This window comes from Heterodontus francisci, chromosome 20, assembly GCF_036365525.1.
Source record: "Heterodontus francisci isolate sHetFra1 chromosome 20, sHetFra1.hap1, whole genome shotgun sequence".
NCBI lineage: Eukaryota > Metazoa > Chordata > Chondrichthyes > Heterodontiformes > Heterodontidae > Heterodontus > Heterodontus francisci.
This window is the reverse complement of record NC_090390.1, coordinates 25746646-25765901: the sequence shown is the minus strand read 5'-3', so window position 1 is coordinate 25765901 and position 19256 is coordinate 25746646. Positions and strand designations below refer to the sequence as shown.

General features: G+C 43.1%; 1 protein-coding gene across 1 annotated transcript in view; it reads right to left on the bottom strand.

The window, feature by feature from the left end:
* Positions 1-1290: 1290 nt before the first annotated feature.
* ank3b (ankyrin 3b) overlaps positions 1291-19256 on the bottom strand; it is a 439316-nt gene continuing 421350 nt past the window's right edge. The window contains exons 44-48 of the mRNA XM_068052458.1: positions 14970-15396; positions 8971-9054; positions 8704-8835; positions 6635-6734; positions 1291-2734 (exon numbers count right to left, since the gene is read on the bottom strand). Of these exons, the coding sequence (XP_067908559.1) occupies positions 6666-6734; positions 8704-8835; positions 8971-9054; positions 14970-15396 (712 nt within the window). The 3' untranslated portion in view covers positions 1291-2734; positions 6635-6665. The remainder of the gene's footprint in view (positions 2735-6634; positions 6735-8703; positions 8836-8970; positions 9055-14969; positions 15397-19256) is intronic.

Sequence of the window (19256 nt, the reverse complement as noted above, 5' to 3'; positions counted from 1 at the left end):
AACACAGCACAACATTACGGACACCAAGTCACATAAGTAGATATTAGGCCAGATGACCAAAAAGCATGGTCATTAAGGTAGGTCTTAAACTGCATCCTAGAAGAGGAAAGAGAGTGAGATAGAAGAGTGGTTTAGGGAGGGAATTACAGACCTTGGGGCCTAGGTGGACTGATTAAAATCAGGAATGCTCAAAAGGCCAGAATTGGCAGAGCACAGAGATCTCAGGAGGTTGTAAGTCTGGAGGAAATCAGAGATAGAGGGAGCAAAGCCATGGATGGATTTGAAAATAAGGATGAGAATTTTAAAATCAAGGCATTGCTTAAGCAGGAGCTAATGTTGGTCAGTGAGCAAAGGGGTGATGGTTATATAGGAGAAAGAGTTCCTACTGAATATATATTTTTACATATCTTACCACTGCTACTGAATACTGGCATACTTTTTCAGATTTTGTAGAGAGAGGTTTTTTATATATAGTAAACCTCTCTTATATTTGTCAGTTCCGAAGAAGGGTCACTGACCCGAAACGTTAACTCTGCTTCTCTTTTCACAGATGCTGCCAGACCTGCTGAGCGGTTCCAGCATTTCTTGTTTGTATTTCAGATTTCGAGCATCCGCAGTATTTTGCTTTTATTACTCTCTTATAAAGGTCCTCTGATAGTTCACCTCTGATGACAATATTACTAATGCAGATTTGAAAGATAGAAACAAATGTTTCTCAACAGTTCTAATAGGATTAAAAAACAACAGTTCAGAAAATGCTTGAATTCTGTTTTGTTATTTGGAAAATAAATTTTTCCTTCGCTGACTATACAGGTTAGATCGTTGCATTTCCTGTGCCTCTATTTCAGAACAAGGTCTCCTGTATGTGAAAGCTAAAGTTAGGTATGCAAAAGCCACCAAATGTTGCAGTTAATAATTGAGTAAAATTCAAATATTTTAATGTCAAAATCAACCCAGGTAAAATCTGTACAACTGACAGGATATTTTATTTCAGGTGCAAACCGACAGCTGCAACAGTGGCACAGGCAAGATGATCCGAATAGCCTCCTTCTGTGCTGCATATATTCTATCAACACAAGAATGTTGGATTCTTGACTGGAAGAGAGGGCTGAAAATCCCAGTTTGAAACCCTAGAGGGCACATTCGCTCACCTTGGCTGGGTGGTCTGGGATGCCCTGGTAAAACAGTGAACACCAATGGAGGCCATCTTGACAGAGAAATGGAGGGGTATAGCTCATATGCTGCAATTTACCACGAAGGTCAGGCTTTCTAAGAAAATGCACAAAATACTAGTGATTGAACACAATTTATTTTTGCTTGAATAATCAACTGGATCATTCAGTGGAATTTTGTTGTTTTCATACATAGTTATAAGAGCTATCTTCAGTGACTGCTTAATGGTTTCATATGAATATAATCAACAAAGGAGAGTAATCCACCAAACTCAAATGTAGAACGCCCTTTTAACCACAGCAGGCCTTATCAACCTATTATTACACTGCTAAAAAAGATTACAGATGATCGGCTTATGGAAAGACTTCTACATCTTATCGCCAGTACACATAATACAGTAATAATTTTACACCGTGTTGCCAGTCTACAAGCATGTACACCTCATCATCTCAACTCGGTTTTTCAATACTGTGCCTGCAAGAGAATTAGTTCAACTATTGAATTGCAAGCATAAACCCCTCTAGAAGCAAGAATTTGAGAAACACTTCCCCTTTGCATAATGTATGGCATCTTCTAAGATCATTTAATCATTTAAAAAAATTAGCAAGAAAAATAAACGGTATTGTGTGATAAACCCTGTGTTAAATTTCAACACTGTTGTCTGCAAACTCAGGGGAAACAAAGATTAATTAAAATGAGGGACACATGCATCAGAATATTGGTATTCTGAAGAAACTTCATTTTTAGAATACTTTTTTCACTAGAATTACACATTTTCTTCTCAATGTTTGTGAAAATCATTTTAAACTCTGCAGTGTAGTCTGAAAGAAAGCTATCTCAGTTAAAATGAAGCCAGCGTTTTTGCATATACAAAGATTATACCTTTTCTATTAATTGTACAAGAAATTGTGGAGTCACACTCAAAACACTTTAAGTAGGTGGAATCAACTTCTAAAGCGTGAATCGAACACTAAAACAGTTGAAGTGCTCTGTTAGTGCGTTTGCGTTGCTTCCAAAAACGGCACCTGATCAGAATTTTTTTTTTTTACAGAGTTCTTTATGTACAGCAAAACCATTTATGATTTTTTTTTTGTTGTGTTTTTATCTTTTTTTAAATAAGCAAGTAGATTTTTTTTAATACCCTGAAACCATGGGTTCAAGAAAATTATAAGGCTAGATGCTGTGTGTAATCAGTGATTTGTACACTCGTTGCTGGAACTTCAACACGTTATGATCTGCTGTGAACATCCTCGGTCACAGGAAAGGTATCAAAGGCGCAAAATAAAAAACACTGTCGGATGACACAGCTCGGTTTGAAAAGTTGCCCATACCGTTGGCGCCCGTGGAACCTGGCACACGCCAATCGTACTCTCTTCAGATCAACGAATGAAAGTGATTTAACCATGCGGTTTTAAAGTTGCTCATGCTAAATTAAAATATCCTCTTGTATCTAAACCATGCTTTAATATGTGAAAGCAGCAGGCACACACTTCATCTGCAGTCAGCTCCTCCTCTGCACCAGTCATTTCCTTCTGAACACTGGCAGTAGTAAAATGTGTTCCTGTAAAAGAAAGACATGTGCATTTATATCATCCTTCCACATGTCAAGATGTCCCAAAGCGTCTTACAGCCAATTAAGTGCTTTTGAAGTGTGGACACTGCTTTAATGTAGGAATCATAGTAGCCAATTTGCGTACAGCAAGGTCCCACAAACAGGAATGACCAGATCATCTGTTTTAATGATGCTGTTTGAAGCATAAATATTGGTCAAGGACACTGGGGAGAACTCCCCTGCTTTTCTTCAAAATAGTCCACTTTAAAGAGTAGAGAGCCTCGGTTTAACGTCTCATCCAAAAGACAGTATTCTCTATCAGGGCAGCACTCCCTCAGTACTGCACTGGAGTATCAGCCTGGATTATGTACTCAACTCTCTGGAGCGGAGCATGAACCCATGACCTTCTGACTCAGAGGTGAGAGTACTACCACTGAGCCACAGCTGATAACTAAAGTCAGAAGCACCCAGCAGATTAATTACAGTACTCCTGAAGACATCATAGAAACTGCATCACACTGGATTTCCAACAATTTGCATTAGAGGAACTGTATTTTTTATTCTCATATAATGGCATTATCACATAGTCTCATTCTGCAAGAGGGAAACCATTCCATAATCTTTATTTATCTTTACAATATCTCTAGACTGACTCATTTAGGGAGCTGCTCCCCTTGAGTTGTATCTAGGGTTATGGGGAGTGGTATTAAAACTTGTATATGGTACCTAAATAAGGGAACATTCTAAATGATGGCGGTCCAAAGAAAACTGCAAGGAGATAGTGATAAGGTGGGGAAAAAAGTGGCAGATGCAATTCTATGTCACGACATGTGAAGTGGTACATTTTGGATTAAAAAAGTACCAATTAAGCTTTAAATTGGGGAGGAGCACAGAGATGGTGGTTGTGGGGGGGGGGGGGGGGTTGCTTCAGAACACAAGACATTAACAGCAACACTTCAAGTGAATGAGGCCATAATAAATCTCAAATTTTATAGTCTATATCACTTGGCACAAAGTTGAGATGCAATCAACACCTCAGGAAGACCACACTGTAGGAAGGAAGTCGGTAAAGGTAATGTCATTGAACATCGAGGGGAGATGATTAGATTTTCTCTTTTTTGAGATGGTCACTGCCTGGCACTTTTGTGGTACGAATGCTACTTGCCACTTATCAGCCCAAGCCTGGATGTTGTCCAGGACTTGCTGCATCTGAACACAGGCTGCTTCATTATCTGAGGAGTCATGAATGATGCTGAACATTGTGCAATCATCAGCGAACATCCCCACTTCTGACCTTATGTTGGAGGGAAGATCTTTGATGAAGCAGCTGAAGATGGTTGGGCCTAGGACACTACCCTGAGGAACTCCTGCAGTGATGTCCTGGGACTGAGATGATTGACCTCCAACAACCACAACCATCTTCCTTTGTGTTAGGTAGGACTCCAGCCAGTGGAGAGTTTTCCCCAATTCCCACTGACACGTTTTGCCAGGGCTACTTGATGTCATACTTGGCCAAATGCTGCCTTGATGTCAAGGGCAGTCACTCTCACCTCACGAGTTCAGCTGTTTTGATAGCACTGTCAACGACCCATTCCATCACTTTGCTGATGATCAAGAGTAAACGGATAAGGCAGTAACTGGCCAGCTTAGATTTGTCTTGCTTTTTGTGTACAGGGCATAATTGGGCAATTTTCCACATTGCCGGGTCGATGCTAGTGTTGTAGCTGTACTGGAACAGTTTGGCTAGGGTCACGTCTAGTTCTGGAGCACAAGTCTTCAGTATTATTGCTGTAATGTTGTCAGATCCCATAGCCTTTGCAGTATCCAGTGCTTTCAGTCGTTTCTTGATATCACATGATTGGCTGAAGACTGGAATCTGTGATGCTGGGGACCTCAGGCATAGATGGCATAGATGGATCATCCACTCGGCACTTCTGGCTGAAGATCAATGCAAATGCTTCAGCCTTGTCTTTTGCACTGATGTGCTGGGCTCCCCCATCGTTGAGGATGGGGATCTTTGTGGCGCCACCTCCTCCTGTTAGTTGTTTAATTGTACACCACCATTCACGACTGGATATGGCAGGACAGCAGAGCTTAGGTCTGATCCATTGGCTGTGGGATCACTTAGCTCTGTCGCATGCTGCTTCCGCTGTTTGGCATGCAGATAGTCCTGTGTTGTAGCTTCACCTGGCTGACACCTCATTTTTCAGTATGCCTGGTGCTGCTCCTGGCATGCCCTCCGACACTCTTTATTGAACCAGGGTTGGTTTCCTGGCTTGATGGTAATGGTAGAGAGGGGGATATGCCGGGCCATGAGGTTACAGATTGTGGTTGGATACAATTCTGCTGCTGCTGATGGCCCACAGTACCTCATGGATGCCCAGTTTTTCATTTTCATCTATCCCATTTAGCACGGTGGTAGTGCCACACAACACAATGGAGGGTATCCTCAATGTGAAGACGTGACTTGGTCTCCACAAGGACTGTGTGGTGGTCACTCCTACCAATACTGTCATCGACAGATGCATCTGTGACAGGTAGATTGGTGAGGACGAGGTCAGGTAGGTTTTTCCCTCTTGTTGGTTCCCTCACCACCTGCTTCAGACCCAGTCTAGCATGCTTTAGGACTCGGCCAGCTTGGTCAGCAGTGGTGCTACTGAGCCACTCTAGGTGATGGACATTGAAGTTCAGAGTACATTTTGTGTCCTTGCTACCCTCAGTGCTTCTTCCAAGTGGCGTTCAACATGGAGAAGCATTGATTCATCAGCCAAGGGGGGTGCGGTCGATGGTAATCAGCAGGATGTTTCCTTGCCCATGTTTGACCTGATGCCATGAGACTTCATGGGGTCCAGAGTCAATGTTGAGGACTCCCAGGGCAACGCCCTCCAGATGTATAACACTGTGCTACCACCTCTGGTGGGACAGGACATACCCAGGGATGGTGGTGTCAGGGACATTGTCTGTAAGGTATGATTCCATGAGTTTGACTATGTCAGGCTGTTGCTTGACTAGTCTATGGAACAACTCTCCCAACTTTGGCACAAGCCCCCAGAGGTTAGTAAGGAGGATTTTGCAGGTCGACAGGGCTGGGTTTGCCGTTGTCATTTCCAGAGTCTCGATTGATGCCGGGTGGTCCGTCCGGTTTCACTCCTTTTCTTAGACTTCGTAGTGGTTTGATGCACCATTTCAGAGTAAACCACATTGCTGTGGGTCTGGAGTCACGGGTAGGCCAGACCAGGTAAGAAAGGTGGATTTCCCTCCCTAAAGGGCATTAGTGAACCAGATGGGTTTTTACAACAATCAACAATGGTTTCATGGTCACCACTGGACTAGCTTTTAATTCCAAATTTATTAATTGAATTCAAATTCACCATCCGCCGTGGTGGGATTCGAACCCTGGATAACTTGTCCATTGACATTATCACTACGCCACTGCCTTCCCATAATGCTGATGCAAAGAACCAATCTATGTGCTCTCATTTGATGGCACAACTTTCTTCTTCCCCATATAGTACAGCTAATTATGAAATTCTTACAGTGTAATATGAGGAATTACTTCCAATTAAGTGGTTAGAATAAGATTATTAAATCAACTGGATTCAAATCCTCTGATTGAAAACATCATTGTTTTGTTAATTTATAAGCTTTATATGCACTTTTAGAATGGTTCACATTGTCCACTATTTGGCAGCCCTGTGACCTACACTGATCATACACTGTTAAAAAAAGAGTTGCCCCATTTAATGTCGTCTCTATACAATGAGCAATTTTGTTGAATGCCACATCGACTTCTGAAGCCAGCAACTGTACATTTGCATTCTTTTCCACTGGTAAATGTAAAACAGCTTTATACAAAATCTAAACGGTAGGTGGCATCTTCATACTGTTACTTGTCCAGGATTACTGTACCTGTACCTCTATCTTGGCTCTTCGCGGACAATTAATGAGTCTTCTTGTCAAACTGTCTAGTTGTCTCCTTTTTCACTCTGGTAACTTTATATCCTTCAACCTGCAAAGGCAAAAGAAATAGCTGTTTGTTCTTTGAGTCAGTAACCGAATAATCCGATAAGCTAAAATAGTCACACTGCTCTTTCAGAAGAAATCTTTGCCTTAAACCATTAAAATGTGTTAGGCTGATGAGTGAATACTGATTTAATAGTTTTTAAAAAGATGTTGACATAATTTATGCCCCAAACAGGTCACATAGGTGGCAAGAGAAGGTCCTGCAAGAAAAGTCAAGTCATTGGCTAATCAGTGCCACAGAGAAAGCTCAGTGACAGGGAAAACAGCAAAGGCCAAAGAGTGTTAGAAGCACTGCAACACATGGAAATCTGAATCAAGGCATCCATAGTTATCAGGTCCAGCTTTACTCCTGCAAATTTTAAATTCAGATATTACCATGAATGGTGTGTTTAAAAGAAAAGTGAGTAGGTGACTTGTCAGCCTGTATAAAGAATGATTCAATTATCTACACGTCAATGTTCGTGAGAAAATTCCCAACTTTTTGAAGAATACCAGCTGATTTAAGCACAAAATCCAAATTAAGACCAGGATGTGTAGTTGTGGTGCTGGAAATCAATCGAACAGTAATTATAAAAATGTCGACTAGCTCATGTGCAAAATATAACATGTTGAAGATTTAAGCTGAAGCCAGGCACGCTTTGCTAATCTTGATTTAGATGGCAGAAGCAGGTACATCACGAGACAGATCAAGCTGAGGCTGTCATTACAAGAAGCACTTTTAGTCTCAGAACATCTCAGCAAACAGTCCACTGCAATCAGTATGAAAATAATTTCACACACAGCAGAATTAACAATTAGCTGCAAGACACTTACAGGACCAGTTCCCAAAATAATACAACCGCATACCCCGACAACCAAATTTTTCAGGTGAAGGAATAATTTGCAAAAAATATAAGGCACGGGACATGGGTTTTATTCTCCATGGACACAGTTATAAGAATATAAAACCTGCATTAACTAGAATTCTTTTCTCTGCAAATTTGAACTATGGATAAAAAGCATAAAATCAGATCTGCTGAATATAACAAGAAGTCAAACAGCATCGGGTCTGCCTACGAGCATGGAACCAAAACTGAAAAGCAAGATTCAGCAACACTAACCGCTTAATTGCAAGTGCCAGCAACACTAACTGGTTAACGAAGGGCGTCAGCAACACGAACTGGCTAATTGAAAGATTTAGCAAAATAACTGGCTGATTGAGAGATTCAATAAAATAACCAGTTAGTTGACCGATTCAGCAACACTAACTCGTCAATTGAGAGGTTTGGCATCACCAGTTGGTTAAAAGTGAGAGATTCAGCAACACTTACTGGTTAAGTGAGCAATTCAGCAACACTAATCTGTTAAGATTCCTTGATCAAGGCAATCTGTAATTATGCAACTCCAAGTTCTGTTAACATGTTTAATCATGAAATGTGAGTTCTTCATCATTATACTCTTTATACTATTTAATTTCCATAGGCAGTGCTGATTTGCAACCAATTTATTGAACTGTCGGCGGTTTTTCTAAATACTTGCTTAAGACGAAGGACGACGAATTTGGAAAAAATTGCAGGGTTACAGGGAAAAAGCAGGGGAGTGGGACTAACGGAATACCTCCTTCAATAAGCTGGCACAGGCATGATGGACTAAGTTACCTCTTTTACTCCACCTCCTCAGAAAGATATCGGTGCAAATAAGGACAACTGAACTCACAGTTCACAAGCATCCTCCACCAAACCTATGTGTATCTTAACATTTTCAATCATTGCCAAATTAAAAGTGCTCTTCAGTTCTGCCAGGACAGTTACTAATTCAGTGAGGGAGATGAAAATCAGGGGTGAACTATCTTGAGCTTAAGACCACTGTGCCCCCATGTTTGTCTCCTGCAAAGCAGATTCCTCACCCCCAGTTTATCATGGGCAGCTAATAATTAATTCTGCCATTATTCTCTTTTTTTTTTAATAGCAGCAAACCTCCTGTCCCGCAGCACCACTTCCAAAGTACTCAGCGTCCTCCTCAGTGCCTCGCCCTTCCCTGTGTAGTTCATCATCCACACGCTCCCTGTCTGGAGACAAAACAAGTCGACTCACCACTGTTCGGGTTACCTAAGAAAAGGGGATGGAATTGAAAGGAAATTCAAGGGTTAAAAAGAAACTGTGCTCAGTGGTTGAAGCCCTAAACCTTGCACACAGTTCCATGAGGAGAACTCTTAAGAAGCAGATAAAGTTGGTGAGCATTACTTTTCTGGTGACAACATTTCCATCTTCGTCGATGAACTGCTCCTCCATGACTGTCTCTCCAGGAATTTTTTTTGCGTCCTCTCCCTAAAGGGTGCATTATGTGAAAATTAAGGCATGTTTTTAACAATGGGACAAAACACAGCATGCAACTTCACACACCCACAACATCCCTGTCTGTTGAGAGAATGGTCAGTATTGTGCTCAATGTGGGCTCTTGGGTGCCAACACACTCCACAATTGCCCTGGAGTCTACAGGAATGAGAACATTAATCTCCAGGACGCTGCTGTGGGCAGCGCCCAGGAGTAAAAAAAAGGACTTTAAAAATTGTGCTTATAAAAAAAATTCTTTCAACACTTTTGTTCATTAGTTATAAAAACACCACGCATGGGGAGAAAAAGACTGTTTGAACGACAGTCAAAAATCATCCAATTGGGTAATGAAGAGTCTAATCACTTTCTGATTGGCATTTGAAGGCGGTGCCTCACAAAAGGGGGAGGCGGTGGCGTAGTGGTATTCTCACTGGACTAGTAACCCAGAGACCCAGGGTATTGCTCTGGGGACATGGGTTCAAATCCCACCACAGCAGAAGGTGGAATTTGAATTCAATTAATAAATCTGGAATTAAAAAGCTAGTCTAATGATGGCCATGAAATCATTGTCGAATGTTGTGAAAACCCATCTGGTTCACTAATGTCCTTTAGGGAAGGAAATCTGCTGCCTTACGTGGTCTGGCCTACATGTGACTCCAGAGCCACAGCAATGTGGTTGATTCTTACATGCCCTCTGAAATGGCCTAGTTAGGGCAATTAGGGATGGGCAATAAATGCTGCCCTGGCCAGCGATGCCCACATCCCATGAATGAATAAAAAAAAATATATGGGCATGTTGGGAGGCTGAAAGTAGGGGGCAGGCAGGTCACATGATGATATCTCAAGGATTATATCCAACCAGAGTCAGCAACCCTGCTCGTGTAGAACTTTTCTTTGCTCAGCACTGCCCCCTATCAGCAAGGCACTGCTAACGTCAAAGGCTGCTTGATTTATACTTCATATTTACAGCACTAACTAGTTGCTCATGCTCCTCAGAGTCTACGAGCCAGCTTGGGTGAATAGGGCACCTTGGAGTAAATAGCTTTTGCAGCAGCAGCAGCTGCCTGTCACAAAAATTAAGAGCCATAGCTGAGCTGGAACCACACTTTAAAGCAGGAAGATTCAGTCTGTGCAGTGCAACTGAGTGTAGGATAAGACCATGATGTAGTACTTCAAATTTTTGACTCTCGGTATGACAATAATTTTAATTTTCTTTTATTTTGAGTAGAATTTTTTTTTTTGCAACACTGGGCACCCTCACCGGGACCTAGGAGATCCACTCCCTCCTGCTTCCTACTCTCAGACCCGAGAGACTCTCCCACCTCCCACTCTCCCTCACTCGAACCTGGGAGACCCTCCCCAACTCGTCTCCCAGTTCTGGGTGACATCCCCCCACCCCCACCTCTCCATCCTGGGCCCGAGAGATGTCCCCCCAACTCGGGTGCATGAGATGCCCCCTTCGACTGGTCATGCACCCCACTCCCTGTCTTATTTCAGGCCAGCGGAGGTTCCATCTTATTCAAGGCTCCATGAAGGCTTGGACTGAAGGCCAGGCCCTGATGTTCCTGGGTCCAGGCCCATCAGCTACGCTCTTGCGTGATTTACAGTGGATGTGAGCTGGGCGGCCTGTGGAAATTCGTGGTCTTTGTTAACGAAGCAATTTTATGCTCTTAAAGAAAGAAGTTGCATTTATCGAGTGTCTTGGCACAACCTCAGAACATCAAAGTACTTTATAACCAGTGGATTACTGCTGAAGTGCATGACTGTTATATCAGCAATAATAATACTGTTAGGTTATGGTATGCATTAATTCAAGGATTAAATTTGCATAAAATTTGTTCATTCAAAATAAATTTTCATACAGCCCATACATAACCCACTTATTACATTGTTAATATTCCTAAATGTACAGAATAATTCTTTAAGTAGTTTCATTTTCAAAAACAAAAGGTGAGCAGAAATAATCAGAAAAGCAGCATTAACAGGACAGGCACAAGAGTCAGAATCTGCATCAAGCTTCAGTGTGGAGAATTCATTTAGCTTCACACCTTTTCTTATTTATTAATGTCACAACCACAAAAAGCCACAGTGAGATAATAAAGTTTACACACCATCCAAAACGAGAAGGCAGCAGCAGTCAGAGCATGTTTTCTGTTTGATGTACAGTTTGATGGACCACAGCCGTTATGGAATGGGAGAGCCAGGAATCCCACTTACTCCTTTCCATCTTTTACACACTATGGTACATTTTCTGATTGCATGATCGAACAAGGGGACTGCATGCTGAGAAATTATATGCATGCATGGCCCGTGATTTTTGCATCCGTTTATTACTGACTCCACGTGAGCATGTGAAGCACACTCCCTCCGAGCAAGTGCCACACTGAGGACGGGCAAGGCCAATATGCCAACTGTGCGAAATTGGGTTTTATTTTCCCGTCAGCCTTTGTCATTGTTTCCTTCTGCAAATTTTTCTTAAATTTCGCCAAGGACGGAGACTGAGTGAGGCCAGGAAAGTCTCAGGGTTTTTGCTAAGTTCATCAGCTCCATGGTGACACTGGTCTATCAGATAATTGACACTTCCTGTACCTTTAACAGATGATATTCATAATCACCTCTGGAGATGGCAGAGATTGTATTTATAGTATTTCCTTTATCATTGATTCAGCAACAAGTTTTAATTGGGATGAGAAATAAAAACAGAAACTGCTGGAAACACTCAGTAGGTCAGGCAGCATCTCTGGAGAAAGAAAGAGAGTTAATGGCCGGAATTTTACACCCTCCCCGGGAGCAGGCTAGGAGACGGGGCGGGTGTAAAATAGAGTGGGAGACGGGGGAGGGCTGGTGCCGTGCCCGTCGCCTACCTGCCCCTGCTATTTCACCAGCTTGGGTGGGGGATTGATGGCAGGTAGCAGCCAATTGATGGCCACTTAAGGACCTCTTCCCACTGCTGTTGGTATTTTACTAGCGGTGGATGGGCACTTCAGCACCTGAGGAGGCTGTCTAATAATATCAGGCGGCCACCTTGCAGGCTGGGATTGGGCGTGGGGGGAGGGGGGGGTTTCCTGATCGGGTAACCTGTGCCCCACAAAGAGCACCCCCCACAGCAGCACAGGCCGCCCCCACTTAAACAGAACCCCCGCCGTACACTCTGAACTCATCCCTGCTGCAGCCGAGCTGATTGTCCCCTGCGAGACCCCAAACACCTCCATTGTGCAGCCTCCCCCATTGTTGCTGGTCCTGGCCGGTTGCAGTCCCAGCAGTGGCTACCACTCTGGGTGGTGCTGCTGAGACTGAAGAGCTGTCATTGGAAGCGGGACAGTGGCTCATCTTACCTCAGTGGGGTGGAAACCCATCTGCAGCCAATTAATTGCTTGAGCCACACAAAATAGCAGCGTGGCTTCCAGGCCCAGTGGAGGTGGACGCACCTCCAGCTTTCCAGTCAGTGGGCGGGGCCACTGCCTCATCGTTAAACTTGAAATCTTGACTGGAATTTATGACCTTTCATAAGTTGTGACAAAAGGTCATCGACCTGAAACGTTAACTCTGTTTTTCTGTCCACAAATGCTGCCTGACCGACTGATTATTTCCAGCATTTTCTGTTTTTATTTCAGATTTCCAGCATCCGCAGTGTTTCGCTTTTCTTTTGAATGGGACAGGATTGGAATTGGCATAGCTGACAAGTACTCACCATCAATTTACGTTCTCATTGAGCAGTGCAACGCAGCATAATCGGGAGACAACTGAATATAACCTGTCAGTTTGGTAACCCAACTGAGAAGCATTTCACTCATAAAAAGTAATGGATGCATTAGGAGGAATGGAATCCATCCTGGACCCTCGGGAAAGTCCTGCTTTGCCGGATCTCCAAAGATAATTAAGTGTAATTCAGAATACACATAAAAATATTCAGAATACACGTACAAATGTCCACTCTTGGTTTCCTTGCATACTCAATTACCTAACTTGCAAACGCACACCCAGGCAAGCACATACTGACATACACACACACACTCACATATACTGATACACACCCAGACACCCCCATACCGATACTGACCCATACTGACTGACACCCACCTCACACTGAGACACACACACCCACACTTATACTGAAGCACTCTCACACCCAGACACATCCATTCTGATACACACTCCCCCTACATTGGCACACACCCTCTCTTTCATTCAGTCCAGCAACAACAGACAACAGTATCTTATGAACTATTTGATTATTTTCAAACTATACTCAATCCATTAACCTTCAATCATGTTCTAACTGGGGATTTATCCACTCTACTTTTGAGTTAATCAGTGCAGCAGCAGCTTCCAGTGGGACTGTGTTCTACCAATCCTGTGCTGCATGGGGAAGGGGCAGGAAATCCTGATCTCTAGTGAGACAAAGTCCATGGTACTGAAAACGGTAAGTGGCTTGTGGAAGGAGCAGACGTCTTGAGTCGAAAATGAAATATTTCTTGCTCTATGCTAATTTGTGTTCCAATATGTAACAACGTCTGTTCCATATGCAATGCTAGTTCGGCTCTTGGGGCAATGTCACACAATGGAAATTATCATCCTATAAATAAAAATCAAACGGTGAGATCTGATAGTTAAACTGATTAAGGCAGCAAGCCTGCAAGAGCAGGATTGTGTCATATTCCACCCATGGTCTGTGAGGAGTTGAATGATGGCAATCAGGGTAAGAAGCAGGTCCTTAAGCTACTGAGGGAACAGTTAATGAGGGCTCAGGCTCGTGAACACCAACCAGCAAACGTGTCTGAATTCAGTCATCCATGACTGAAGTAGTCAAACAGCTGGACAACGCTCACTGTCTATTTCAAGAATGGTTGGTTGGCTGAGGTACTAGAGAGTCCTAGCATGTCGCAGTAAGAAATTCAGCAAAAGGAAGAAGCAGTTGAGAATATTGACGGCATAAGAAAGCAGGATTATCAGCAGGTACAATCGAAAAATATTCATTAAAAAAAAGTTGTAATTTAGTGTACTTTCAATCAATGAGCACGAAATTAGAAAGATGTTCATCAAACCGATAGATCTTGTGAAAGACATGCTCGAGGTCAAAAAGCCCAAAACACAGAAAACCAGAGCATGCAAACAGGAACACAACCAACCAATTGTCGCAGTCCAAAACTATCTCCAAACAAGGCCAGACTAAGAGGACTGGATACCTTCAGAATCACCCTGCGACGAATCACCCTGGTGGTGACAATCTCCTCCTCATCCGAGCTAGTCTCGCTTTCCCCAAGCTCCTGATTGATGCAATGGTGTTAACACTTGTAATTATCCAAAGTCAGGATCTAATTCTGTTCAAGCTCTAAATAATTCCCCAGGACTTTTAGTTAAAACTATTGACCTTCTATAGTAATGTCCATCCACAGTTCAGGACACAGGCCAGTGAGTGGAGCAAAGGGATTCAAGTGGAGTTGTGAGAGGGGGGTGGGATGGCGAGAATGGAGGAATGAGGCGAGGAGTCCAGGAGTGAAGGATATCGGGTCTCTTTACATCAGTGTGATGTAAATGGAGTTCCAGGTTCGAGGCTAATCTCTCTTCCACTTCATTCCTACGGACATATGACGATGCATTCACCTCACAATTCACATTTGATACATTATCAAAGGCTTTCCTCTCAATCTAAACTCGTATCATAACATCTTTATGTTGGAGAATCATTTTTGCTTCTATTGGGTAGAAGTTATCAGGTGAGAAATTAAACTGGGGAGAAAGGGATTATGTGATATAATTAGTGAATAATAAAAGTACAAAACAACCAATTGGGCAGGAACAAAATACATACTCTTAACCAATGCGGAAGAACAGAGACTCGATGGTCCAAAAGGTCGCGAAATAGAATTAAAATATGTCATTGTGCACATGATGGAAAGTTACTTCACCTGAGTTTTGTGTTCTGCTGGTAGAGGCCCTTCGTCCCTGAAGTTTGGTCCTGATTTAATGACCTCTGATGTAACCCAACTTGTTTTCTTCTCGCTGGTGAACAGAGGGGCTCCATGCTCCTCTACACTTGGCCGCTTCTGGTCTGCCAGGTCTTTCTGCAATTCCGTCATGGACTCTGTCTGTTCTGTGATTCGCATTGAACGCTTCTGTACCTTTCCATTCAGTGTTTTTCTGTCATGTGATGGTATAGGCACATCATCTGCTGCCTCCTGAATCAAAGGCCCCACTGTTGCATGACTTGACTCTCTCTGACGTTCCAACCTATGTATGTCATGGTCCCCATTCTCCTCAGGTTTTATTACCTGTCCTTTTATATGAAACATAACAGACTCAGCAAGTTCATTCTTGATTCGCTGTTCTTGGAGACTGCAAAATATGAAAATACTGGTTAAAATGTCCTTTCAGCATGGAGCAGTGCAACATATTACATAACTCTTGTTTCTTAAATTCACCATTCTAACATAAGGCATTAACTCTCGAGATGTAGGCATCGCTGGTAAGGTCAGTATTTAATGTTCATTGCGAGCTGCTCAGAGGAGATGGTAGTGAGCTTTCTTCTTAGGAACATAGGAGCAGGAATAGGCCATTCAGCCCATTGAGCCTGCTCTGCTATTCAATACAATCATGGCTGATCATCCATTTCAATGCCTTTTTCCCCAAACTATCCCCCTATCCCTTTATGTCATTGGTATTTAGAAATCTGTCAATTTCTGCTTTGAACATACTCAATGACTGAGCTTCCACAGCCCTCTGGGGTAGAAAATTCCAAAGATTCACAACCCTCTAAAGTAAAGAAATTCCTCATCTGTGTCCTAAGTGGCTTCCCCCTTATTTTGAAATTGTGTCCCCTGGTTCTAGACTCCCCAACCAGGGGAAATATCTTATATGCATCTACCCTGTCTATCCCTTTAAGTATTTGGTATGTTTCAATGAGATCACCTCTCATTCTTCGAAACTCTAGAGAATACAGGCCCAGTTTCCCCAATCTCTCTTCACAGGACAGTCCCACCATCCCGAGAACAAGTCTGGTGAATCTGCGTTGCACTCCCTCTATGGTAATAATATCCTTCCTAAGGTAAGGGGACTGCACAGTACTCCAGGTGTGGTCTAACCAAGGTTCTATACAATTGAAGCAAGACTTCACGACTCCTGTACTCAAGTCCTCTTGTGATAAAGGGTAACATACCATTAGCCTTCCTAATTGCTTGCTGCTCTTGAATCACTGGGTAGCAGTTTGATACAACTGAGTGACTTGCTGGGCCACTTCAGAAGGCAGTTGAGAGTTAACCAGCTGGGTATGGGACTGGAGTCACGTATAGGCCAAACTGGGTATGGACAGCAGGTTTCCTTCCCTAATGGACATTAGTGAACCTTTGTATTACATATGATTACACAGATAAAATACGGCATGGAAACAGGCCATTTGGCCCCAGCAGTCCATATGGGTTTATGCCCCACTCGAGCCTCTTCACGTCTTTCCTCACCAAATCTATCATTATAACCCTCTATTCCCTTCTCCCTCAGTTAGGCTTTCATGATTCATGGCCACTTTTACTGATACTAGCTTTTCATTTCCAGTATTTTTAAAAGCTGAATGCAAATTCTCAAATGACAGGCAGGATTTGAACTCATGTTCTCTGGATTATTAATCCAGGCTCCTGGATTAATAATACAGTAACATGACCACTACACTACTGTTCCCCTTGCAATTTCCAATATAGGCCAAAAATGAAATACTCTCCATATGTAATATCCAATTCTTGTATTCTGTAACAATGAGAGTGATCAATCATCCTTCTGGGTATGAATGGGGAAGCTGTGGGAAATTTAACAAGTTGGCATTTCTGAGTTTTAAGTGAGAGAAACACATATCAGGAATTTGGGTGCAGAGGTTAGTCAACCTGATTCTCCATCCATTGCAATCCTCATTGCTGGGAGCACTAAAGCATAAAATGTACCTTGTAGGCTGCAGTTACACTGGAGCCTGTGGATCCATGTTACACTCATTTTTTAAAAATTTTTTTTATTTTTCTGTAGGCAGATCTAAACAGTGAATGAAACTGAAGGTGTTTCTCTTCCTTCCCATCAGAAGACCACAACTTTGAATGCTTTGGGAATTTGTTCCCGTCATTGTTGTTGCCCCCTCCTGTTGTCGGTACAGACTAGGCAGCACTCTGTATCTTGTTCAGGTGAGTTCACTCTTCTCATTGCCAGGCTAGGCCAGTGCTACTTGGGCTAAGGACCGCAATCCTAACCAGCAACTTGCTCAAGACGTGCTCCCACAAACAAATTTATATATAAACAATAGCATATAGATCTATAATGTGTTAAAAATATTGTTTTCTGTTGTTATGCTTTTGCCATCTTTTTGCCAACTCTTTCCATTTTAATATCCCATGTCCACATTTAGATTGCTTATGTAAAGGCATCAGACTGTAATTAGATCCTCTCGGCACTAAAGCACCTCAGTTTTGTCTCTCCTAGTTCCTCAGCCTGAACTGCAGGGTCCTTCACTAATGTTTCTCAGGGAAGGAAATCTGCCATCTTTATCCAGTCTGGTCCACATGTGACTCCAGACCCACAGCAATGTAGATGACACTTAACTGTCTAGCAAGTTAAGTGCTAGCAAGCTACTCAGTTCCCATCATCGACCTAGGCACTGGAAACGACAAAGGTGAACTTGCTCAGTCGACCCTGCAAAGTCCTCATTAACATCTGGGGGCTTGTGCCAAAATTGGGAGAGCTGTCCCACAGACTAGTCAAGCAACAACATTTCATAGTCATACTCACTGAATCATACCTTATAGCCAATGTCCCAGGCTCCTTCATCGCCATCCCTGGGTATGTCCTGTTCCACTGGCAGACTGGGTCTGCAGCAGGTGGTGAGAACTACAAGAGGGAAAAACCTACTTGATGTTGTTCTCACCAATCTACCTGTCGCAGATGCATTTGTCCATGACAATATTGGTAGGAGTGACCATTGCACAGTCCTCGTGAAGACGAAGTCCCATCATCACACTGAGGATACTCTCCATCATGTTGTGTGGCACTACCACCGTGCTAAATGGGACAGATTCACAACAGATCTAGCAGCTCAAAACCGGGCATCCATGAGGCGCTGTGGGCCATAAGCAGCAGCAGAATTGTATTCAACCACAATCTGTAAACTTATGGTCTAGCATATCCCTCACTCTACCATTACCATCAAGCCAGGGGATCAACCCTGCTTCAATGAGGAGTGCAGGAGAACATGTCAGGAGCAGCACCAGACATACCTAAAAATGAGGTGTCAACCTGGTGAAGCGACAACACAGGACTATATGCATGCTAAACGGCAGAGGCAGCTTGAGATGGACAGAGCTAAGCAATCCCACAACCAACAGATCAGATCAAAGCTCTGCTGTCCTGCCACATTCAGTTGTGAATGGTAGTGGACAATTAAACAACTAACTGGAGGAGGAGACCCCAAAAACATCCCCATCCTCAATGATGGAGGAACACAACACGTCAGTGCAAAAGACAGAGCTGAAGCATTTGCAACCGTCTTCAGCCAGAAGTGCCAAGTGGATCATCCCTTGCAGCCTCCTCCTCAGGTCCCCAACCATCACAGATACCAGTCTTCAGACAATTCAATTCACTCCACGTGATATCAAGAAATGGCTGAAGGCACTGGGGACAGCAAAAGCTATGGGTCCTGACAGCATTCTGGCTGCAATACTGAAGATTTGTGCTCCAGAACTAGCTGCACCCTTAGCCAAGCTATTCCAGTACAGCTACAACACTGGCATCTATCCGACAATATGGAGAAGTGCTCAGGTATATCCTGTACGCAAAAAGCAGGACAAATGCAATCTGGCCAATTACAGCCCCATTAATCTACTCTCTTAATCTCTCTATCATCAGCAAAGTGATGGAATGGGTTGTCGACATTGCTTTCAAGTGGCACTTACTCAGCAACAACCGCTCAATTTGGGTTCCGCCAGGGCGACACAACTCCTGACCTTGTTACAGCCTCAGTCCAAACATGGACAAAAGAATTGAACTCAAGAGGGGAGGTGAGAGTGACTGCCCTTGACCTCAAGGCAGCATTTGACCAAGTGTGGCATCAGGGAGCCCCAGTAAAATTGAAGTCCATGGGAATCAAGGAGAAAGCTCTCTGCTGGTTGGAGTCATACCTAGCACAAAGGAAGATGGTTGTGGTTTTTGGAGCCCCAGGACATCGATAC